Consider the following 25,860-nt stretch of genomic DNA (forward strand, 5'->3'; position numbering starts at 1 on the left):
TACTGATTGATATCTAAAGAAACTCAACATACCCTGAAAATGCAATATGCAAGCTGTTCAATATCAACAAATTTAAGAGTTCAAATTAAGAATAAAGTATAAAAGAATGCAAATATTTGTCAAAGTTTAACATTATATTTCAATTAAACTGAAGAATGTTAGTAAGCTCTGAGTAGGTATACTTAACTTAAGCTTATACATTTTAAACAAGAGAGGCAAGGCACAGTACATTTTTATTCTGCATTGGTTAATATACAGCATATCCCCACTCCCCTTGAGAAATAGTATCATATCTAAAATACACTTTGATGAACACTGAATATTAAAATATTACACAATCATTCCTCAGAATCCTGAGACGGGTGGCTGGATTGATCCCAGGATCACCCCCTCTCCTCACACACACACAGATACCAAAATTCAAGGATGCTTACATCTCTTAACAGCAGGCCCTCAGTATCCACAGGTTCTGCATCCACCTAAGGAGGGCCAACAGTCTACAAGTGGCTTGAACAGCAGTGAACACAAACACTCTTCAACTTTTCAATATTCTAAGAACATAGCACTGATAACATGAAGAAAAATGTCTGGATTTATTTTTAAATTTAAAATTCTTCTGGTTGTTCTCCACTGAGAGGCCTCAGAGGTGAAAAGGAAATCAGGTTACCACCAAAGGAAATGTGTCTGGTCTGTTCTTGATGTCTTCTCTCCACCTGAATGAATGTATTACTGTAGTTTAGGCCTGGCTAGAGAAGAAATTTAGAGAAGCCACTAAAGTAAGTATCAAGAGTTTTACCAAGTGAGTGTTCAATCTTTCAAATTAGTAGTGGATTAATTAATAATATAAATGACATTTTTTGTACACAATGATAAAATTCGTAGTAACATAATGTTATGCTTCCCCCCATGGATCTAATTTCAAAATATAGTTTTTTTTTTAATTGAAAAGTATATTAGGAATATATACCTGATATATGGAACCTAAAAAAATGGTACTGATGAACCTATTTGCAAGGCAGGAACAGAGATGCAGACATAGACAACAGACTTCTGGATACAGTGGAGGAGGGAGAGGGTGGGACAAATTGAGAAGTACTGAAACACAGATTATCACATATAAAACAGCTCGCTAGTGGGAAGTTGCTGCATAACCCAGGGAGCTCAACCTGGTGTTCTGTGACAACCTGGAGGGGTGGGATGTGGTGGGAGGTGAGGGGGAGATTCAAGAAGGAAAGGACATATGTATACTTATGGCTGATTCATGCTTTTGTGTGGCAGAAACCAACACAACATTGGAAAGCAATTATCCTCCAGTTAAAAATAAAGTAAAAAAAAATAAAATTTTTTAAAAAGGAATACATGCCTTAAAAGGTGACAGACTTCAGTAACATATGCAGGAAGAATAAAACTGAGGCCACTTATGCAGATTCCACACATCCTAGTCCACATCATTGTAATTAACAGATCTTTTACTGGTGTGATCCTGCCAGGATCCTTCTCTTTGTTCTCCCTCAAGCCCTACTTCAGGTTTAAATTATGCACAGAGCTGGTAATAATGTGAGTCTAAAGGTATACCTATTAAAAAAAATCCTAGAATATAAATCCTAATATTTATGGGAATGGAAAATAACTCACATGGAGACTAAGTTATAAGATACTAAGATTTATCAACAAGAAAATGTATAACTGTGAAGCAATTTTAATTATATTACTAATAATATATCAAAAACAGAATGTTATGATTAACTTCTAGACTTATTTATAATATCATATATTATCAGAACCAATCATTTAGAGTTGAGAACTGGGGACGAGATTAAATCAGGGTTCTATAAACTGGCCTCATGCTGAAATCCCTGTCCGCCGAGGTGTCAGCCTCTGAGTAAAGAAGGCTGAAACCAAGAATGAACAGCGCATGTCACAGGAACCATTCTGCTCCTGAGATGCAGCGAGCCCAGAGGCTGAATATGGAGAAGTCAGCTTTGAAAGATAATAAAAGTCAACATAGTCAGAGGTCCTTAAGGAATTAGTGGCTTAAGAAAGCCAAGCATTTGTCAGGCTTTGTGAGACTAACAAAAATTGTTGCTGTTTTATCCTACATTTGCCTTAATGAATTTTTTATATTCTGAGATTGAAGATTAGCAAAAAAAGCCCATTCCCTGACTCATTTTAACAATTGTTCCTGGAAAATTTCAAGGTAAGGCTGTAAACCAGAGTTGCTGACCCTGGCTACATAAATTGCCTGGTGAACATCCAAAACCAGATCACTGAAATAAAAATATCCGGGAGTATGGCTGAAAACCAATGCTGCAGACACTCAGTAGGCAAGAGAGACTCTTCCATTTATGTCCTACTGTTCAGTGCCAGCATCCGGGAATAGGAATCAGTTTCTCTGCCCAAAGAGAAGCTTACAGTTAATAAGGGAAATAGATTCCTGAAAGCATCATATGTTTTACGAATGCAATAGTTTATTCATATTAAACTCTCAAAAAGAGATTAAATGTGTGTACTGCATGTACTGTATGCCTTTGTCTACAGAGAAACATGTGAGAGGTGAGAGCTTTTACAGGAAGGCTTCACAGACAGGCAAATGTTTGGAGTAGACTTAGAGGCAAGAGGTCACTAAAAAGTAAAGGTCGGGGGGCTTCCAAATAAAATAACAGGACATAAAAATAGCAATCTAAAAGAATTACAATGAAAATAAGCATTGATGACTGAAGATAGGATAGACATTTTCTTCTCAACTATACACTTTAAAAGGGTATAAATCTTGCATTATCTTTTTCTTGCATCACTGAGAAATACTGAGCATACTAGATATTCAAGTATTCAACCAATCTGTCACAACAAATTTGATACATAAACCGTAAAAAGAATTAAATCTTCAGTTTAATACTAAAGCATACTATAAAGTATATGAAAAAATTTTTCCCATTTTGAGAAAAAAATGAACAAAAAAGGACTTCAGAGTAAATAGTGACAGGATGTACATTTTAAACTGTGCATATAAACTGAAAAATAACACTCATTTTATAAAACATATCTAAAATACAAAGAACTTTTCAAATAAATTGAAAACTTACTGAATCAAGAAGATGGCATTCAGTAGTGAGACTTTTATTATCACATAATACTGAAAAAAAAAAAAAAAGAAGAATTTTTAACTTTTTAAAGAATATTCTTGCAGTTAAGGGTTGTTAGAAATGGACAGACTTAAAAGATATGAAAACTTCCAAATATCAAAGGCGAAGAAAAATATGCGCCATCTTATGCTATAATATCTTTTTAAATGTAGTTAAATTTCTTTGTAAAATTCTCATCCTTAATTTCAGTATACTAAGTCTTCTCTAAATAAATCTCATGCTTGTAATTTAAAGGTACCCAAAAGACGCTATAAGAACATAGCAGAAGTGCATTAAGTGTCTGCTCAATGTCATAATGTTTATTTTACCTTAGGCCCCAACCAGAACAGCACCATAGGGTAACAGGTAAAAACAGGAGGTGAAACCATCACACATTACATTATAACATAAACACAAGAGCCATTTCCTATTGAAGAACAATCGCAACAAAATAGGTAAGAAAAGGTATTAGGGCAGAAAAAAGGACATTTTAAAGAAAGGTTTGAGGTTCTTTGATGGAAAAGAAGAGAACTAAAAAAAGTTTAAGGGAATTTTTCTAATTCTGAGCCTTCACAAACAACAAAGGACCCCAGATAGTAAGGTCTAATCAAAAGTGCTCCTGCCATCCAACGTGGATTAGTATCTGTTGTTGATTTTTAACAAGTCTGTCTCAAAAGATTTGGGGTGGAGAGTGGGGTACCACAATGAGAACTAATTCTCATTAGATATTTACAGGAAGTGTCCAGTTTCTCCACCTTTATTCTTGGAAACTATATCCGGAAGTGTTTACAATAATCTATACTTTAGGACAAGTTCATTTATTTAACGAAATCTTATTTAAATGCATTAAAAAGACCTTACCTGGCTGAGAAGTTTTCGTTTCTTCTTCCCATGAGATGTTATTTTGTGATTGTATATTTTTTTCAGGGCTAATCATCAAAACATCCTGTGTTGTAACTGAATTTAGTTCCATTCCTTCCACAATATCTGAAATTTCTTCCTTTTTGTTAGTATTAATATCATCTGCTACTTTGCCAGCATGGAGAGCTGAATTCATTCTTTCACTAGATAAACAATCTATCTCAAAGTTTATTTTATTTATACCCTGGAAGTAAAAATGATTTTTACATTTAATTACCCAAAAGTTAAATAAACATAAAAAGTCTTGTCACTATTTAAAATAATAATAGAGTGATGACATTCTGAGCACAAGCTAAAGAACACTATAAATCCATCCTACTATCTTGCTTCTTGAACAATGAGATCAGATAATATTACAGCAATAGTATAACTGAAGGAAAGTTTCTCAGCAAGTACCAATATCCCGGTTCAGAGATTGACAAACATTCTATGTGAAGGGTCAGGTGTATGATGGACTCTTGAACAATACGTATTTGAACTGCAAGGGTCCACTTAGAATCTGTTCAGTGGTAAATACTATAGGATCTGCAGTTGTTGAATCCACAGATGCGAAACTACTAACATGGAAGAACCAAGTATAAGGAGTGGGCCAACGTAAGTTTTATGTGGATTTTCAACTGTGCAGAGGGATGGCACACCCCTCCTGCTGTCGTTCAAGTGTATGTGTGCTCAGCTGTATCCAACTCTTTGTGACCCCAAGGACTGCAGCCTGCCAGTCTCCTCTGTCCATGGAATTCTCTAGGCAAGAATACTGGAGTTCAGTTGCCATTTCCTACTCCAAAGAATCTTCTCGATCCAGGGCTAGAACCCAAGTCTCCAGATTCTTTACCACCACACCACCTGGAAAGCCCTCTGTTCAAGAGTCAACTATAAATATTTTAGGCTTTGTAAGCCAGACTCTGCCACAAACACTGAACACTCAATCATTGTGTTTTGAAAGCAGCCAAATACATAAATGAATGACAGTGGCTGTAGTACAATAAAACTTTATTTACAAAAATAATCTTGATGTAAGCTGAAATACAAATTGGCACTATGGTCTCAAACAAGCCAAAGGTCTTTGAAATAAGAACTATCATTTCATATGACTGATTAAAATTTCCAGTGGAAATTCTGGGGGTTGTTTATGGAGTTACTATATATATTGATACAAATAGATAACATCCTGGGCTACCTAATGTATCGGAACAGGACTTACATGGTTTATTTCAATTAAATCTTGTAATCCAAGACACTTAGCATCTTCTCCTATGCTGTTCCTAAAAAAGAAAAAAAGAAGCACTGTACTCAGAAAATTAAACATATTGCTGTCTTGACTTGTTTTGAGACTATCCTTTATGGGTCAGAGTTGGGCCCTCATCTAAGATCAGGCCTGATCCAAATAGATTAGTTTTGGATGATAGCTACTACAGGATGGCCTTAGAAACCAAATGCATTTTCCCCAGAATGCTTGCAAGCCTTTGACCATGCTCATCAGTCTATTGGAAATCTTTTGAACCTCAGCCAAATCCAGAGCCACATACTAGGGAAGGGTAAGCTAAAGCTTACTTCTAGGGGATGGAAGCAACATGCAAGTATTGTATAGCTGGAGTTGGCTACATTTACTTGTTAGCTACAGCACAAAACATTCAAATCCTGAAGTTCTTAACTCACGTTTTATTAGAAACATCTGTCTCAATCTCTTGGAGTTTTTTTTTAAGTATACTCTATTTTTCTGGTTTTCAGCTTCACTTTGCCTTCATTGTACAAAGTTGTTTGTAAAAAGGCTCTTTTGAGACTATTTTTAGAAATTAAAAAGTAAAGAGAAGTCCTAAACAGCACTTGTAATATCACTTAAATACAATTTTGGATCTTCTTAGTACAAGAAAATGAACTGCAGGATAAGAAATGACAATAAATTGGTATCTTATAATCCACAGATTTTTAAAGCATCTAAAGTATTTTAACTGCCATAAATGCTAAATATACTGTGGCTTACATTAAAAACTAGAAATTTTACAACTTGTTCCATGAAATACTTACGAAGAAAAACTTTCATTTGTTTCTCCCATTTCAAGTTATAGGGTGTTTCTCAAGATGAATTTGGCTAACTTACTCACTTTCCAAATTTTCTCATTTTTGAAAAATGGGGATTTAGTACCCTATTTGGTTGTTTTGAGGACTGAATGAGATACTATGTGATAGGAACCTAGAACCATGTCCAGCCCATAATAATTGTTCAGTACATATTAGCTCCCCCTTGTCTGCTCTGCCATCTGTCAAGTCAGGATTCCCAAGGTACTTTCCATAAAGGCTGGTACAAAAGTGCGTACCTCTTAATGACCCTGCAGGGACATAACAGCACTACTTTATACATGATGAAACTGAAGCTGAGTTAATTAAACTTGACCTGAAGTTTCATAGTATATCATATGACTGGTTTTGAGCTCAGATGTGTCAAGCACCAAAACTGCATACAAAAGAACATTACACTGTTTAGCACCAAAGAACACTATATTGTTTCTTTTCTTCTTAATATGACCATTTCCAAATCTGAAATCTGAAGCCTTAATTTCCTCCTTTATAAAATAGAAATATTGCCTATATGTTATGGTCATTGTGAAATTTAAAAATATATGTGTTGCATACTTAACAGGTTAACAATTGGAAATGGTATTTAATGTCTACATCTGTTAAACTCTTAGTTATAACACATTAAAGAAATACCTGTTTCCAGGAATACATGAAATCAAAGTCTTATCAACATGTTCACTTTTGGCACCCTGAGGACCAGGATTCTCTGGTGATGTAGTTTGTCTTATAAGGCCCATCTCAGCCCTGGTCTCAGACACAGTTTTGCTGACAGACTGAGGTGTTTTAAGTCTTTGAGAAAGACATTCAGAAGAAAGTCCTAGAAGATGAAAGAAATCATCTCAATACCAAAAAGCTCTTTCATTCATTTTTCACTATAGTTAGAGAGACAGTGCCAATTCTTCCTATTCCCCTACCAACTAGCCTCTTTCTCCTATAAAATAATGTTTGTTAAAGTCAAATGTCTGAGACTTTCAGTTAAAGATGATACTGAACACACACACTAACGGCTTCCTCTTAACATTTCACTACTATAAACAGTAAAGAGATGATCTTAAAAGGGAGAACACTACAAGGACAAAGCATCCTCTTTTTTTAAGGTCAGTGACTTTTAAAATTTGTAATATAATTTTCAAGGACAGACGAAACAAAGAGACAACAAAACTCAGGAAATTTTCGAAGTGCAATACAGATGGATGAGTAGTGTATTTCCTAGTAAACCTGAGAAAATAAATCCTAAGCCACCAGTCAGGAAAGATGTGAATCAGCCCAGTTTATACCACAGTACTCCTCAAAAAGAATTGGTGGCGTCAAGAATCATTAGGAGCGGAGGTAAAAACAGGAAGATTGGTTCAAAGTCAGTTTAAAAAACAATTAAGAGTCCAGACTCCTTTCCTCATTATGCACAGCTGGGCAGCTTTGAAAAATCCCCTCCCACCATCAAGATAAAAAAAAAAAACTAGAGGCTTATTTCCCCAAAAAAGTTGAAATAGAGGGTCTCTGGTTTAGGGGATACAATTGAAAGATGAGTACTATATGGAAAAGGGGGGATTGAAATGAGTATTTTTAAAACTGTTGATACACTCAGTTTTCCTCCCTCCATGTAGCTCCTGAAAGACTGGCAGCCAGAATTACACCCTCCAGGCAGCAGGTTGGAAAGATCTCTGGAGAATCTGACTGCGGTTGCTGCTAAGTCGCTTCAGTTGTGTCCGACTCTGTGCGACCCAATGGACAGCATCCCATCAGGCTCCACCGTCCCTGGGATTCTCCAGGCAAGAACACTGGAGTGGTCTGCCATTTCCTTCTCCAATGCATGAAAGTGAAAAGTGAAAGTGGGTCGCTAAGAGTCTGAGAATCTGACTAGCCCATGAAAAAAGACTTAAATACAGCATAACAATGCAGCTAAATCATCCCAGAGTAAAGACCCTACCACCCATGTGCTGCCGTGCAGAGCCCTGCTCATAGCCGTGAGCAGGCAGTGAACCACCATTAGACACCCAAGGGAAGCCTCTGATACAAGAGACAGAAACCAAACCAAACAGATAAGAGTATTTTGGGACAAATATTGACTCTCCAGGAGAAGAATACATAAAAGTTATCATTAATGTCTGCAGAAAGATAAGACAACACACTTAAGAAACAAGTACAGAATGTTATAAAACGGAACATCCAAAGAATGATAAAGAGCTCTTAGGAATTAAAAACATTGTCAACAGGAAAGTTGAAGAAATTCAGGAAGTAGAAGAAAATGACAAGTACAGGAAAGAATGATAGTCTACTACAAGGAGAAAGATATATGCTTCTGGAAGAAAGATCGGAGAGAACCAAGGAAAGTATATCAAAGAAATAATTCAAGAAAAAAATCTACACTTTATTTAGAAAAGGCCATAAATAATACCCAAAGATTCCTCTAAGCACTGAAGTGGTGGCCTTGAGGACATAACAAATAGGGGCTTTTTGGGGGACTTCTGTTTTATAACAAACCTCATATAACCTATGTGTTCTATAATTAAAACTCAATTTCAAAAAGATAAATTTTGGTCAAAAACCTTGATCTCTCTAATCATAAGTGCCAAGATGGGACATGAAAGAACATACAGCAGTGAACCCAGAGTCCTGCAAACTACTAGGATCCTTGGAAAGTAAGTAACAAGGAGCCATGTCATTAGCAGTGAGGCAATTCCTGGGCATCCAGGGAGCATAGCTGATTAGAATAAAGGAAACATATCAAAACCACACACTAGGTGTGATACCTAAATTGACTGGGAGGTTATAAAATACTTGGTGATAAATTTACATTTGAAAGTAAATATTAGATAGCAACTCAAATTTATTGTCAGAAATCTTCCTAGCGGACACAGTAAGATAATAGGGAAAAAAAAAAAAAATCCTTTCTGCTAATTAGTACTTAAAGAGGACTTGGTCTGTTTCTCCTTGGAAATAAACATCTAGCACTTAAAGCATTAATAGAAGTGTCTACCAAGATTTAAGGAACAGATTACTTCAACTATGACCTCTCATTTATGGCTTATATTTAATTTCAATCTAAGTAAATAAATTCAAACTAATAAAGATAGCCTATGAAAAACAGGTACTGAAAAACACAACCAGAGTTAGAAAATCATAAGAAAGAATGACTTCCTAAAGTATTAAGAGCTGGTTACATGGCAGTATTTTTAAATCAGGGAATTGGTACTTTCATTACATTTCAAAAACATTGGAGGAAAATTTTCACTCCAAATGAAAATGAAACCAAACTTATCTTCCATAAGCTATTTGGAACACATAAATCTTCACATGAAAACTGTTTTTCAACTCTTACACAAGTGTCCATCCAACCCAAGTATTTCCCTTAAGTAGTCTCAGCAGAAAAAACTAACCTGAGAATGATTTAATGGGACTTTCAATTCTGAAAAATCCAGCATCAAACACTATTTTATCCACTTCCTTTGGCATTACAGAGGTTGCTGCCTCAGCCTGTTCCTCCTGCTTAATTCTCTCTCTCATTGCATTTTTTATGGCAGCAAGGCGATTTCTAGCAGCAATTCTTCCACCATCATCCTGTTTGGGTTTACTTGCTATACCTGAGACAACTTTTTTCTGTGAAGAGAAATTATAACATTTATTAAAGCTACTCATTACCATCTAAAGAATCTGCCTGCAATGCAGAAGATCCAGGTTTGACCCCTGGGTTGGGAATATCTTCTGGAGAAAGGAATGGCTATCCACTCCAGTACTCTTGCTTGGAGAATTCGATGGACAGAGGAGCCTGGCGGGCTACAGTCCATGGGATCACAAAAAGTTGGACATGACTGAGCAATTAATACTTCTACACATTATTATTTATAAGAAAAACGAATAAAGCATATGTAAAATATTTAACATGTTCAATATATACTTATCAAGCTCCCAGTATGTGCTAAAATGCTGGGGCCAAAAGTTAACGGACCAAGTTCCTGCTTTCAAAGAGCTCTCAGCCTCATGGTAGAAGAGCTAGATAAAGACACTGAGAAGAATAAATGTCATGTTAAAACTAAATTCAGAGGGCTCAATTTATGAATTAATCAACCTTCAGAGGCACCAAGAAAGGCTTTTAGGAAGTCACACTTAAGCTGAAATCAGAGATAGGTGAGCTATAAGATGGGGTAAGGAAAGGGCTAGGCAGAAAGAATAGCATGTTTGCAAAACCAGAAGTGAAAAAGCACAGAGGAGTTGGCATGAGGTGAGCACAGCTCATCAGAATCCTTCACGTGTGGCCATTTACGCAGAGGACGAAAGAATAGAGATTACCTATGATTTTTAAGCAGGAGGTTAGCATTACTGAATTTGCCTTTTAGAAAGGTCACTCACTCTGTCCAGCCTGGAGAACAGGCTGGAGGGTGACGAGCCAGTTAGGAAGGAGACTTCCGCAGTGACACTGGGAAAAGATGCCAGTAGTTGAGGTTAAGGAGGGGAAAAAAATGGAAAAAAGTAAACAGATTCAAGAGATGTTTAAGAGGAAGAATTGAGAGGACTTAGCAATCTCTTAGAAATGCAATGGTGAAGTGGTGAAAACCAGAACAGATCACAGAAGATAACCAGGTTTCCATCTTGGGCCCCTGGAGGGATGGTACCACCATTCTCTGGAACAGGGAAACATCAGTGTGTGTGCAGATGATTTCAGTTTGGGATATATAGCTTATATATACCTTAATACTTAATACTTAAAGTATTACTGTGTCAGCAGTAAGTGTGGTTTGAAATATAGATTTGGGAATCATTGCAGGGTGGATACAACTGCACATGAAGAAAGGAAGGAGGGAAGAGAGCTGAAGTAGAAACTTGAGTATCATAAATACTTAAGGGACAAGTGGAAACAGAAACTTGCAAACATGACCGAAGAATGGATATAGAGGTAGGAGGAAGATCAGTAGAATATAATTTCAAGAAAGAGGAAGTAGACTATATGTAATAATGCAGAGGGACTAGATTTTATAATTAACTGTCTACTAACTGCAGAACCAGTGGGTCAATAACCTTGGTTATAACTGTTGTAGAGGCCTGGAGAGGGTGAAGCTGAATTTTTGAGTTGGAGAGGTAAATGGGAATCAAAACAGTAAAGACAGAGTATAGAGAACTTTGTGACTGGGAAGAAAGGAATGGGAATGAGAAAGGGAAGGTACAGATAACTAGAGGGAGATATGGCCCTCATTGGTTTAGTTATTTTTGTTTTTTCTAATGTAAACAAAGATAAGACACTTAAATATATCTAAAAACAGATGGAAAAAAGAGGGAAAGGTAGAAAATAAGGCTAAGTGATAGAATGAGAAGTCAATAAATAGGAATCAGAAGGGAACAGTATCAAAGTATAGGTAAAAGATAAATCTTATTTGTTCCATAGCTTAATAGTAGCTTATAAATAAAGTAGGAGGAGAGAGACACCTGGTGATAAAATGCAGAATTACAAGGCTCTGCCATATTGCTACAGCCATTATTTGCATCACTGATGATATTGATGTTTCCAGGACTAAGTACTCAATAAGAAATATCCACAGTAGCTTCCAAATGTTCAAGCATCCTTCACTGTTTAGTATATTTAAAACTCATTTGTTTAATTTTGTCAGTGTCCTTAGAGTCCTTGTCATAACAATTAGCAAAATAATTTTATTAAAAGCTTTCTTTAATACTCTAACATCTTAAATTACTAAGGAGTCAAAACAGATTTTTATCTGGATTACACAGCATAATAAAGTACCAATCTGGAAGCCTAATTTTATAACCACAGGCATTTTTCTAAAATCCGAAAGGAAAACTGGAGGTTTGAAAAGTGCCCATCTGAACCAACGAGTTTAAAACATTACTAGAAGGCCTCCCTGGGGCTCAGTGGTAAAGAATCCGCCTGCCAACGGAGGAGACACAGGTTCGACCTCTGATCCAGGACAATCCCACATGCCATGGAGTAACTATGCTTGTGCGCCACACTATCGAGCCTGTGCTCTAGAGCCTGGAAGCCACCACTATTGAGACCATGTGCCACAACTACTGAAGCCCACCCACATACCCTAGAGCCTGTGCTCTGCAACAAAGAAACCAGCAGACTGCAACCGGAGTAGTGCCCCACTCACCGCAACTAGAGAAAAGTTCACAGAGCAGTGAAGACCCATTACAGCCAAATAAATAAATAAACATTATTAGGGGAAAAAAACCTACAAATATATAACAATGGAATCTATCATGATAAAGTGAATTTCTCAGAGAGAAGTAATAGGAAATTTTACAAAATAAAATGTAGGGAAGAAGACAGACATTCTAAAGAGTCATTGTTCCTCTTTTCTATTTAAAATTCTTTCATTTTGAAATGTATCACTCAAAAGAGACACACAATCCACTGTACTGGATAAAAACAGGGATTCTGGAATGAGCAAGTCTGGCCTGAAACCTAGCTCCACCTTGGGCAAGTAACTTAATCTATTCTGGGCCTCACATCCCAGATAACAGTACCACCTCAACAGGATTGTTGATGATTAAATGAGTTAAAACATGTTAAGTACTTGGAACAACATCTATACTAAGGATTCTATAAAGTATTTACTTCTACTATGTATAAACACAATTTAAAGAATAACACATACACACTGTTAAGCACCTCAGAAGCTCCTGGGGTGCCCCAATTCCATCACAGCCACTGTCATTCCTCCCTCCAGAAACAATCATCCTGAATTTCGTGTTGTTCATTTCCTTATTCTTTCTTCAAAGACAATCAGGACATTGTAAGCAATAGACTTATTTTATAAAATGATAAAAAAAATCTGAAGCTAAATGTTTCTGAAGCTGGAAAATAAAAATTCTTTAGAGTAGAAGAGTCTATATTAGAAACCCACAGACTTACCCGAAAAACTTTTTTGCTTGTATTGTTATTGTTTTGCCATCCAGATTCCTCAAGTTTGGTCAGATTGCTGAATTTTTGGTTTACATCTTCTATCTGTTAATAAATAAAGCACAAGTTTATCAGATCAATGAAAAACCACATTAAAATTACAAACTAATAAACTGAAGCTTAAAAAAAATTGAGAATGGCAACATAAAATTAGACTAAATCATTCTCAACTTAGTATTCAAGTAAAAAATTCTTATGGTAAAATTGTTTATTGTTATTTTTTGTCTTATAAACCTCCAAAATCTGCATAATGGATGTCATATATGAATAACTCTCCTAAATTATTTTTGATCACTAAAATGCTAAGAAAGATATCCTAAATGTTTTTGTTTCCTACATTACACAATCTGAACACAATCTTTCTCTCTCTTTTTTACAGTTTATTTATCCATTCTCTTACTGAAGGACATCTTAGCTGCTTCCAAGTTTTGGCAGTTATGAATAAAGACGTTATAAACATCTGTGTACACGTTTTTGTGCAGACATATGTTTTCAATCATGGATTATATGATAAGAGCGTACCTAGCTCTGTGAGAAACTGCCAAACTGCCTTCCAAAGTGGCTGTACCATTTTGCACTCCCACCAGCAATGAGTTAGAGTTCCTGATGCTGTCAGTGGTTTGGATTTTTGCCATTCTCATAGGCATGCAGTGGCACCTCATTGTAGTTTTAACTGGCATTTCCTTAGTGATCTATGATGCTGAGCTTTATCTTTTCAAATGCTTATTTGCCATCTGTATATCTTCTTTGGCAAGGTGTCTGCTCAGGTCTTTTCTCCACTTTAAAACCACTTTAAAGGTGGTTTTAAGGATTCTTTGTATATTTTGATGCAGATATGTCTGTATCAAACATCAGATATATAATTTGCAAATATTTTTCTTCTAGTCTGTGGTTTGCCTTCTCACAATCTCACTTTAAAAAATTAAAAGTAATATCCCCATCCTTTTGATATTTCCAATCTCCTCCAAAGAGGTACCCACTGTCAACAGTTTGGTAAATTTGCTTCAAGTGCCCTGACTATGTATTTATATTCATAAGTACTCTCAACCTCTCTCTCAAAGAAAAATTTAAATGTCAAAATGACTCAGGATTACCTTTATGATTACTGATTTTCAACAAGGTGCCACTGCAGTTCAATGAAGAAAAGACAGTCTTTTAAGAAACAGTACTGGGAAAATTTTATATCCTCAAGAAAATAGATGAATTTAGACTTTTACCTACACCATACACACACCAAAAATTCCAAATGGCTCCAAGACCTAGCTGTAAGAGCTAAAACTATAACACTTTTAGAAAAAAACAGAAGAAAACAATCTTTGTGATTTGTGGTTAAGCAAAAAGAGTTCTTAGATATTATCACAACATAAAAGAAAAAATTGATAAATTGAACTTCATCAAAATTAAAAATATCTGCACTTCAAAAGAAATTATTTAGAAAATTACAAGACAAGCCACAAATTGGGAGAAAATATTTGCAAATAATACTTCTGATAAAGGACTTGTGTCCATGATATATTGAAAACACCTACCACTCCATAATAAAGGCAAACCAATGTAAAAATGGGCAAAATATTTCACTAGATATTTTGCCAAAAAAAATATGAACAGCTAATAAGCACATGAAAAGATGCTTAACATCATTATCATTAGGGACACACAGATCAAAACTATTATATAATGGGAAACTTCTCACCCACTAGGATGGTTATTCTAAAAACAACAGACAATAACAAGTATGAATATGGTAAAAAAGGAACACACCAATTGCTGGTAAGAAAAATGCTGTAATCACTTTGGGAAATAGTTTGGCAGTTTCTTTAAAAGTTAAACATAAATTTACTATATGATCCAGCAATATTCCACATATCTACCTGAGATAGATAAAAACATAAATCCACACAATATATGAATATTCATCATGACTTCATAATCACCAAAGAGTGGAAACAATCCAAACATCCAACAGTTGGTTAAAGTTCAGATACAATCTACAACATGGATGAACCTCAAAAACGTCATGCTAAGTGAAAAGTCACATACAAAAGACCACGTACTGTATTAGTCTACTTAATATGAAATGTTCACAAAAGGCAAATCTACAAAGACAGCAAGATTAGTGGTTGCCTGGGGACTAGGAGTGGGAATGTGGATTGATTTGCAGATCGGCAAAGAGGACCTTTTTGTGGTGATAAAAGTATTCTTGGGAATTCCCTGGTGGTCCAATAGTTAGGACCCAGTGCTTTCACTGCTGGGGCCTGGGTTCAATCCCTGTACAGGGGTCTAAGATCCCACATGCTGAGTGGTAAGGCCAAATAAAAAATGTTTAAATAATAAAAATGTTCTAAATTTGGATCACGGTGATGGTTGTACAACTCTGTACATTTATTGAAAATCATTGAACCGAACACTTGAAACGGGCTAATTTTATGATATGTAGATTATACTTCAATACAACTCTTTAAAAAAAAAGGTCCCAACAGCCAATTTGTTGAAGAGGCTCCCAATGGCCAAAGCTGAGAAATGAGCATCAATAAAGATGATAACTATAAACAATGAAAACACATCCAGTATCTTTAAACCTATAAATTAATAACAATACTAGGAAACAAAATTAATTGATCGCCATTGCAGTATACTAGTGAACCAACTTATCAACGTGAAAATTGTCAGATATATAAAAACTGGTCACAAAGTAATGCTTTCAGTATGATTACATAAACACTATTCATAGGACTCCCCTGGCAGTCCAAAGGTTAGGACTTCGCCTTCCAATGCAGGGGGTGTGGGTTTGATCCCTGGCCTGGGAGCTTAGATCCCACATATCCCATAGCCAAAAAACCAAAACATAAAACAGAAGCAATACTGTAATAAATTCAAAAAAGACTTTAAAAATGGCCCACATTAAAAAAAAAAAAAGAACAAAACACAATTCACATCTGAGTCATATAGTTATTGAGACAATTATGTTCCTTTACTCATTTTTTTCTCTAGACTTGTGTTTTAATACTTATTATTATTTATTTATTTGGCTGCACTGCATCTCAGTTGCAGCACACAGGACCTTCACTGCAGCAAGTAGATCTTTAGCTGTGGCATGCAAACACCTAGCTGTGGCATGAGGGATGTATCTCCCCAACGAGGGACCAAACCTGGGCCCCCTGCATTGGGAACACAGAGTCCCAGCCACTGGACCACCAGGGAAGTCCCCTTGTTTTGCTTTTTACTTGCTTAGTTGTTCATGTATGATATCTATCATTGATTCATTCTAAACTCTGCTGCTGCTGTTGCTGCTAAGTCACTTCAGTCGTGTCTGACTCTGTGCAAACCCATAGACGGCAGCCCACCAGGCTCCCCCCTCCCTGGGATTCTCCAGGCAAGAACACTGGAGTGGGTTGCCATTTCCTTCTCCAATGCATGAAAGTGAAAAGTGAAAGTGAAGTTGCTCAGTCGTGTCCAACTTTTAGCAACCCCATGGACTGCAGCCTACCAGGCTCCTCCATCCATGGGATTCTCCAGGCAAGAGTACTGGAGTGGGGTGCCATTGCTTTCTCCGAAACTCTGCACAGTAAGTATAAATCTCCTCTTGCTGCTGCTGCTAAGTTGCTTCAGTCGTGTCTGACTCTGTGCGACCCCACAGACAGCAGCTCATCAGGCTCCCTAGGCTCTGGGATTCTCCAGGCAAGAATACTGGAGTGGGTTGCCATTTCCTTCTCCAATGCATGAAAGTGAAAAGTGAAAGTGAAAGTGAAAGTCACTCAGTCGTGTCCGACTCTTAGCGACCCCATGGACTGCAGCCCCCCAGGCTCCTCCGTCCATGGGATTTTCCAGGCAAGAGTATTGGAGTGGGGTGCCATTGCCTTCTCCATAAATCTCCTCTTAATGCAATTTAAAAAACAAATCAAGTATTTTACTCAGTTTCACTTTCCAGAATTAGGTCTGGAGGAGCCCGAGGCCGCCTGCTCTGCTGGGAACTGCTACTTCATAAGCTTGCTGCACACATTCTTGGCTCCCCCTGGCCTCAATTCTCTTGGTCTCTTTCTGGGGATCAAACTCATCTTCTACCCCATTCTTGGTTCACTCCCTCATTTTTCTGAGATACTTTCTCATTTAGCTTCCTGAAAAAGAGTGCTTCAGAGGTAGTATCTGAGACTGTTGTGCTTGGAGAATGCCCATCCACTTGATTGGTTGGCTACAGAACTCCAGGTTGGGAAATTATTTCCCTTAGAATTTTGAGGGCATTGTTTTCCCAGTTTTAAATGTTGCAGTGGAGAAATCCAAGGCTATTCTGATCTTTGACCCTTAATATGAAACTTGTTTTCTCTCTGGAAGCTTCTAGAGTTTTCTCTTCATCACAAGAGTTATATAGTTACACTTAAAGAAGTGCGCTGGTGTGGGTCTATTCTGATTCACAGTGCTGGGCACCCAATAGGCACCTTCAATCTGGAATTCATGTCCTCCAGTTCTGAGGAAATTTTTAAACCACTTCACTGATTTCCCAGTTTTTCTGTACTCTTTTTCTAGAATCCCTATTATTTGGATACTATACCTCCTAGATTGGTCCACTTCCTCCATCCAAATACCTTTCTTATGTTTTTCTTGGCTTCTTTCTTTCAGGTTTGAGGCTTTCTTGCAATGTCTAATAGTTGTTGGCTATAGGTTCTTGAAATGGCTTTTTATATACTTATTACTAAAACATGCCCAAGAAGCTGGAAACTATCATCTCCTCCCATGCCTTTACTAATCTTCCTAGTGATTCCCTCTCTTATAGCACTTTTTACATTAGATTGGAATTCCTCTGGGGCAGAAAATGTGCCTTATTTTATCAACTCCTAGTACAATGTCTAGCACATACAGGAACTCAGTAACTGCTAGATGAACTCAACTACTAAAGAACAGATTTCATTTTCTCACATGTAGAAGCATTACAGATTATTCAACTGTTGAATATAACTCAATTTCCAACCCAAATAGAAAATACTGATTATATGGGGAGAAGAAATCGGTCATCACATTTTGACAGCACTTTACAGTTTACAAAGGTACTAACATCTCATTTATTAGGTTGGTGCAAAAGTGTGGCTTCAGACTGTGAATTTTAAATCATTATAACTAGCTCAAACACATCTTTATTAATCAAAATAGGAACCATTACAATCAACACATTTTTGCCAACAAGAAATAAGTTTGCTTATTCCTGTAGCATAAAAATATGTGCTTTGGGATTTCATGAACCCTTGCAAAGCATTTTCTGCATTCTGATGATTGTGGAAGCATTTTCCCTGCAAAAAGTTGTCAAGATGCTTGAAGAAGTAGTAGTTGGTTGGCAAGAGGTTGGGTGAATATGCTTGTTGTTCAGTTGCTAGGTCATGTCCGACTCTTTGCATCCCCATGGACTGCAGAACACCAGGCTTCTCTGTCCTTCACCATCTCTCTGAGCTTGCTCAAACTCATGTCCATTGAGTCGGTGATGCCATCCAACCATCTCATCCTCTAGTCTCCCCTTCTCTTCCTGCCTTCAATCTTTCCCAGCATCAGGGTCTTTTCTATTAAGTCGGCTCTTTGGCCACCACAAGGTGGCCAAAGTATTGGAGTTTCAGCTTCAGCATCAGTCCTTCCAATGAATATTCAGTGTTGATTTCCTTTAGAATTGACTGGTTTGATCTTCTTGCTGTTCGAGGGACTCTCAAAAGTCTTCTCTAGTACCACAGTTTGAAATTCTTCAACATTCAGCCTTCTTTATGGTTCAACTCTCACACCCGTAGATGACTACTGAAGTCAGGCAAATATGGTGGATGAGGCAAAATTCCATAGCCCAATTTGTTCAACTTCTAAAGCACTGGTTGTGCAATGTATGGTCGGGCATTGTTGTGGAGAAGAACTGGGCCCTTTCTGTTGACCAATGACAGCTGCAGGCATTGCCGTTTTTGGTGCATCTCATCAATTTGCTGAGCATACTTCTCAGATGTAATGGTTTCGCCAGGATTCAGAAAGCTGTAGTGGATCAGACCAGCAGCAGACCACCAAACAGTGACCATGTGCGAGTCTGGCTTTGGGAAGTGCTTTGCAACTTCTTGTTCCAACCACTGAGCCGGTCATCACCAGTTGTATAAAATCCACTTTTGGTTGCATGTCACAGTCTGGTTGAGAAATGGTTCATCATTGCATAGAATTCTAAGAGAAGACAACACTTAAAAACGATGATATTTTTGATTTGTGGTCAGCTATTGAGGCACCCACTTATTGAGCTTTTTCACCTTTCCAATGTGCTTCAAACAGCCATAGAACGGTCATCACTGAGTTCTTCAGCAACTTCTCCTGTAGTTTTAAGAGAATCAGCTTTGATGATTGCTCTCATTTGGTTCTTGTCAACTTCTAACGGCTGGCCACTGTGCTCCTCATCTTCAAGGCTCTGTCTCCTTTGCAAAACTTCTTGAACCACCACTGCACTATACATTCATTAGCAGTTCCTGGGGCCAAATGCATTGTTGATGTTGCGAGTTGTGTCCACTGTTTTACGACCCATTTTGAATTTGAATAAAAAAGAAATCGCTCAAATTCGCCTTTTGTCAAACATCATCTCCATAGTCCAGAATAAATATAAAATAAACAGCAAGTAATAAGTCAGCAAAAAACATAAAGTGAGAAATGTGCATTAAAAATGATGTCTAACTTAACCATATTTATTAAGAATGTATTCCGATATCAAACAGCAAATTTCAACAACGGAAAAACCACAATTATGTTTGCACCAACCCAATAATATTACAGGTACATAAGAAGCTACTTTTCTTTTTTCTTAACTTTATTTATTTTTGGCTGTGCTGGATCCTCATTGCCACACAGGTTTTTCTCTAGTTGTGGCAAGCAGAGGCTACTCTCCAGTTGTGGTGTGCAGGCTTCTCATTGCAGTGGCTTCTCTTGTTGAGGTTCATGGGCTCTAAGGCAGAAGGGCTTCAGAAGTTTGGGCACGTAGTTGGGGCTCCCAGGCTCTAGGGCACAGGCTCAATAGTTGTGGCACATGGGCTTAGTTGCTCCAAGGCATGTGGGATCTTCCCAGATCAAGGACTGAATCCATGTCTCCTGCACTGGCAGGTGGATACTTAACCACTGAGCAACCAAGTTAGTCCCAGAAGCTACTACCAACCCTTTTATATTACTGTTAAGGGCTTCTCCAGTGGCTCAGTTGTAAAAAATCTGCCTGCAATGCAGGAGCTGTAGGAGACTTGGGTTTGATTCTTGGGTCAAGAAGATCCTCGAGAGGAGGAAATGGCAACCCACTGCAGTATTCTTGCCTGGGAAATACCACGGACAGAGGAGCCTGGCAGGCCGCAGTCCATGGGGTTGCAAAGAGTCAGACACTACTTACCAACTGAGAACATATTACAGTTAACTCATTAAAAAAAAAAAGACTCAAAGTTAATATATTCAAAATATTTGACCACATACCTGAAAACTAACCATATCCCAAATCCACCAACTGAGCACATATTACGGTTAACTCATTAAAAAAAAAAGACTCAAAGTTAATATATTCAAAATATTTGACCACATACCTGAAAACTAACCATATCCCAAAATCCATCCAGATCTGTACAGGTAGTCTCCTTTTCACCTCGTTTATATTCACAATTGTCCACCAGTCCTTCAAACTGTTTAAACCTTTCTTTCATAAGGAGTCTTGTTTGACCAACTGCTGTGCGAATAAGATCTTTAGCTAGAGGAAATACAAGGTTTTTAAAAGTTGAAGGATGAAACAAGATCTTTATTTCAATCCAATCAGCTGATAAGATGACCTCATTCTAAATATCCTAGTTATAGAATCAAATTCTTACTTTATAGCAAAACAAAAAATATCTACTACAAAACTTTGTCATACAAATATAGAGCATTTACTATCTGTTTCAAATCCTGCTAAAAATTAGCAACATACATTCTCATACTCAACACCTACACAGCAAAGCATTCTACCTCTCCTTGTATTTTATAAGAATTAAACCTTAAACAACTTACTGTACATCAATATCTAAGGACTTTGAGCTGGCAGCACACAAATGACTTTTTTTTCTAAACAGCTTTCCTGAATAGGCAAGATTATGGAATTTTCACAAAATTTGACCCATATTGATTTAAGTAATCTTCATTCAGAAAATATTTTTGTATAATTAAGCAATATCAGACATAGTTGTCATTCATGGAATCATAGTAAAAAAATTTTAATAATAAAATTGGCAAATGTCTAACTCTCAGGAATGATAGTCAATATTCTAACTACTTACATCTTTTAAGTTAGGTACCATTTTAGCACAGAGATATTAGTGAACATACATGTCATATGGAAAATTCTTGCTATTTTGAATAACAATGAAACTATAAAGTTGGACAACACTAGATTTTTATGTTTCAGGTAAATGCAACCATATTAAAATAAACAAAGCAAAGACATTAAAAAAATATAAGTGTTCCCTCACCATCATCTGGAATGTCCAAGTCAAGTTTCCTGTCCCACTCAAGGCAGTGTGAAGTTAACTTCTCAGTTTCTGACCGGAGAATATTTCTACAATGATGATACACATTAGCACTATGACACTTACACAACAGTGATTTCCCAGAGCTGATGCTTAGTTGTTTTATGAACTGAGATATATCAAAATCCATGAATATATATTGATATTCCATGTCCATCCTTATACACCTAAAACTTAAGTGGATGGTTAATGCTAAGAGCCCATTTTTCAAGCTAATATTTCCAGTTATTTCTGTTCTTATTTTTCAACCCCTGAGCAGAAAGAATCAGACATTCCTTAGTTCTGCTCTTGGTTATTTTCCATGGAACTATGATGAACCCAATTGCCAAGAGTGAGTCAGATGAAGCTAAAAACTGTAAGTCCCAAATTACAGTGATAAAGGCTTACAGATTCTCCTTGGCTTTGCTTATCGAAAGACAGTGACATTCTCAAGTGGGGTCAATTTTTCCTACCAGGCAGCATTTGGCACTCTCTAGAATAATTTTTGGTTATCATGAAATAGAGGAGTGCTGCTGGCCAGGGATGCTACAAAACAACCTATAATGCAGAAGACCCCACAACAGAAATTATGCAGCCTAAAATGTCAATAGCGCCAAGGTTAAGAAACCCTGGGGTCACACAGTCGGACACGACTGAAGCGACTTAGCAGCAGCAGCAGCAGCAGTATGTTTCTTTACAAAAACTTCTGAGCAGGAAAACTGAGGATAGTTTTTCTTAGAAGACAAATTTAGCTGTTTAAATCAATGGCAACAGAGAACAGCTTAATAAATGAGAAAGGAGACTCGACTTAGATCTGACATTATTTAATTGGGTAAATTGCTTATCATCTCAATGTCTCAGCTGAACAATATAGTAAACTAGTTAACCTCTAAAAGATCTTACAATACCAAAACATTATACTCTAAAAACAACTGAAGTGGTTCCCAAACATATAAAAAGATACTCATTCATGAGAGGAGGAATGAATATTAACAAGAGTAAAGGGAATTGCCTGGCATCTCAGTGCTCAAGACTCTGATGGTTTGATCCCTGGTCAGGGAACTAAGATCTCATGCCAAAAAAAGGAAAAATAAATAAAAAATAAATAAAACTAGAGTAAGGTAATATTTTTATTTAGTTGATTGGTAAAGTTCAAAAATTGTTAATATTGTACTGGAAATGGTATGGGAATTTTCTTGCTATATTCATTCAAAAATTGTAAGATACAATAATTTTCTGTATGATGTAGAATATAAAGGCCTTTCTCAAAATGCACGCCTCTGATATGTTTCCACGGCATTTGGTGACATGTTGAAGTTCCCCAAACAGGAACTTAATTTTCAATTCAGAGTTAGAGAAACATAATCCTATCTCATAAGTTGACGGGCCACTGAGCCTCCTATTCTTTTTTTTAAAATAAACTTTAATTTGATTCTTTAGAGGGTGAGGAGGTATGAGAAAATAGGAACTCCCATACCATGCTGGAGGGGATGCAAACTGAGGTCCTCATATATTTGCACATGAGAGAACTGAAATATATATAAGGTTGTTCTCTGCAACCTTGATTATAATAGTACTAGATTGAACCCAATGTAAATAATCAGCAACAGGGACTTATTCAGTAAATTGTGGTATATCCATATTATTGGATACTGTGCGGCCTTTGGAGAAGGCAATGGCACCCCACTCCAGTACTCTTGCCTGGAAAATCCCATGGATGGAGGAGCCTGGTGGGCCACAGTCCATGGGGTCGCTAAGAGTCGGACACAACGAACGACTTCACTTTCACTTTTCACTTTCATGCATTGGAGAAGGAAATGGCAACCCACTCCAGTGTTCTTGCCTGGAGAATCCCAGGGAGCCTGGTGGGCTGCCATCTAAGGGGTCACACAGAGACACCACTGAGGCGACTTAGCAGCAGCAGCAGCAGTGCGGCCTTTAGAAAACACATACTCAAAATAACATAAGAAAGCTCTTTAAGTACTAAAATGGAATGTCTGTTACAGTTAACATTACATGAAACAAAACAGCATGCTATTGTTTATATTAAAAAAAAAGAAAAAATATGTTTGTTATTCTACATATGCATTATCTAACTCTGGAAGTATTCACAAGAAATGAATAACACTTGCCTCTGTGGAAGGTTTGAACTATCCCCTCTATGAGACAGATTTGGGAAAAAGACTCCTCACTTGTATCTTTTACTACCTTTTGAATTGGGAACTAGTTAGTGAAAAAAAAAAAAATTTAAATTTAAAAGATAAATGAAAATCACCGGAATTCAGTTTCCCCCAATTCATCTATTACATTCAGGCTAAAAATAGTTTAATCTTGGTTTTAATTGTCTACACATGAATACAAAATTCTTATACTAGGAACAAATGGACAAACCTGAAATACGGCACATCATGTTGTGGCTGAGAAAGCTGATCTTCATTTACTTCAAGTGATGGGACTTCTTCCTTTCCTGAAAGGCCATTTGAATTTTCATTAGTAGTTTCATTTTTATTTGAGACATGTTCTATAAAGAAAACATTACATATAAATTTCAAAGCAGCCACTCACAAAATGATGTTCCCCACAAGACAAATCTGTTTAAATTTTCCAATTATTCCAATGTGAATTTTCAAATTTTATCTCTGACTTAAAGATTCCATTCACCACGTATCTCTAAAGTGCCTCCCAATATTCATCTCTTCAAAGTTACATTTATTTCTCAGTCTATACTCCTCATTCCAACTCTTTCTCTCTCCAGATATCTTTCCCCATGTCTTCACATCTTTCCTGACCCTGAGATCACATTCCTGGGCTATATGTTGAAAAGGGCCTAATAAACCTGATAAATCACAATTCAGAAAAGCAAGTAAAAAATTAATTAAAATTTAATACCTTTATTCCAAACTGTTAAAGAACCCAAAGGACACTGTGATTTACTTGAATCTTGAGGTACTGTTTTGGCAGAGAAAGTTTTACATTTTTGTGCCAAGATTTCTTTTGTTGCTTCAGTCTTATCACTAAAAACAATAGTAAATATATACTTCTTAAAACATAAGCATCATATGAAGGATTTCAAAATGATGTTGCTTTTAAAAAATCTGGGATTAAATAGAAATATGTTTCTAATTTTTTTAAATGTGTCTTTTCTGGACATATTTAAACACCTATAGTGGGAATGTCTGTCTTTACTACTTACGAGATCCAAAGATTATAAAGATCTCTTCATGGAACATAAGCACTCTATAGTCTTGCATGCTGCTGAGCAGTTTCTAGTAAATTTGCTACCAGCCAGTCTTTGCAAAACAACCATGCTGTTTCTATTAAAGATTCCAACTGATTTTCCCTCACTTTGCAAGTTAATTATTTTTGTCTTTAGAAGTAATTTTTCTAAAGTAACACTTAGCAAAAAGACAAAAAACCCCACCATTTCTGAGCTACAGTATTACAGTTTCTTTCTTCTAAAAATTTATTTCTAAGTCTTTATAAAAAGATCACCTATTAAAAGCAAAAAAACGCCACAAAGAGTACCATGAAAATACAGATAAAAACAATGTATAGGAAATAGTAAAACTGTCTAGTACATTACTGTACCCTTCTGAAGAATTTTTTTAAAAGACCAAATTTTCATGATTTATAATTAACATAATTTACTAACTAAACATTAACCTTTAAAAAGCACATGCCAAATCTAAGAAAGGTGATTGTTAACCATCTTAGCAAAGAATTCATTATTAACTTTAAATACTTACACTTCTGTGTTTAACGGGGTCCAGGTATAACTGGGTGTCAAGAAAGCATTGGCACTTCTGGGAGTCATAGGTGTTACTTGATAGGTCTTCAGACCATCTAATGGCTGAAATATAAAATCTTTGGGTGCAAAGGAATTTTTCCCTTTCATTTTTGCACTGTTCGTCTTAGATACATTTTCCATTTTTGATAAGACTCCATCTGGATTCATTCCATTTGTGGCACTGGTTTGTGAATCCAAAGTATTTTCTTCATTATCAACTTTAAAAGAAATGACCTGGATGGAAGGAAACAGAAAAGAGTGAGAATTTCTCTCCTGGGGATATAGTCAAGCCAATTTTTACAGGTCTGAAAATACTAGACTTGAGATATGTGTCCCATGAATATAATTTAAGAAAGAAAAATAAATACAGTTAAATGTAAATATGAAATCAGTAGACCAGCTAACTAAACCATTGTTAGGATCCAGAGAGAGAGAACCAATCCTCATTAAAAAGACTAAATAATAGGTTTTAGGTATTACGGCAAATTAAGATATATGAAAATTAAGGTGGAAAAATTACCCAACTGACAAATACCCATT

The 25,860-nt window shown here is 36.6% G+C and overlaps 1 protein-coding gene across 4 annotated transcripts in view; it reads right to left on the reverse strand.

Annotated features, from left to right (window-relative positions):
• Positions 1 to 216: 216 nt before the first annotated feature.
• The window catches only part of DLGAP5 (DLG associated protein 5), a 45,553-nt gene continuing 19,909 nt past the window's right edge, over positions 217 to 25,860 (reverse strand). Inside the window, exons 8-19 of one of the 4 annotated variants that reach the window (XM_005211807.5) lie at positions 25,280 to 25,554; positions 24,423 to 24,547; positions 23,925 to 24,000; positions 21,498 to 21,583; positions 20,583 to 20,743; positions 12,982 to 13,074; positions 9,494 to 9,713; positions 6,750 to 6,933; positions 5,242 to 5,302; positions 3,984 to 4,227; positions 3,084 to 3,133; positions 217 to 746 (exon numbers count right to left, since the gene is read on the reverse strand). In XM_005211807.5, the coding sequence (XP_005211864.1) occupies positions 606 to 746; positions 3,084 to 3,133; positions 3,984 to 4,227; positions 5,242 to 5,302; positions 6,750 to 6,933; positions 9,494 to 9,713; positions 12,982 to 13,074; positions 20,583 to 20,743; positions 21,498 to 21,583; positions 23,925 to 24,000; positions 24,423 to 24,547; positions 25,280 to 25,554 (1,716 nt within the window). In that variant the 3' untranslated portion in view covers positions 217 to 605. The other 3 variants (XM_005211806.5, NM_001076822.2, XM_059890307.1) reach the window with 3 other exon arrangements.

Source organism: Bos taurus, chromosome 10 (genome assembly GCF_002263795.3).
Source record: "Bos taurus isolate L1 Dominette 01449 registration number 42190680 breed Hereford chromosome 10, ARS-UCD2.0, whole genome shotgun sequence".
Taxonomy (NCBI): Eukaryota; Metazoa; Chordata; class Mammalia; order Artiodactyla; family Bovidae; genus Bos; species Bos taurus.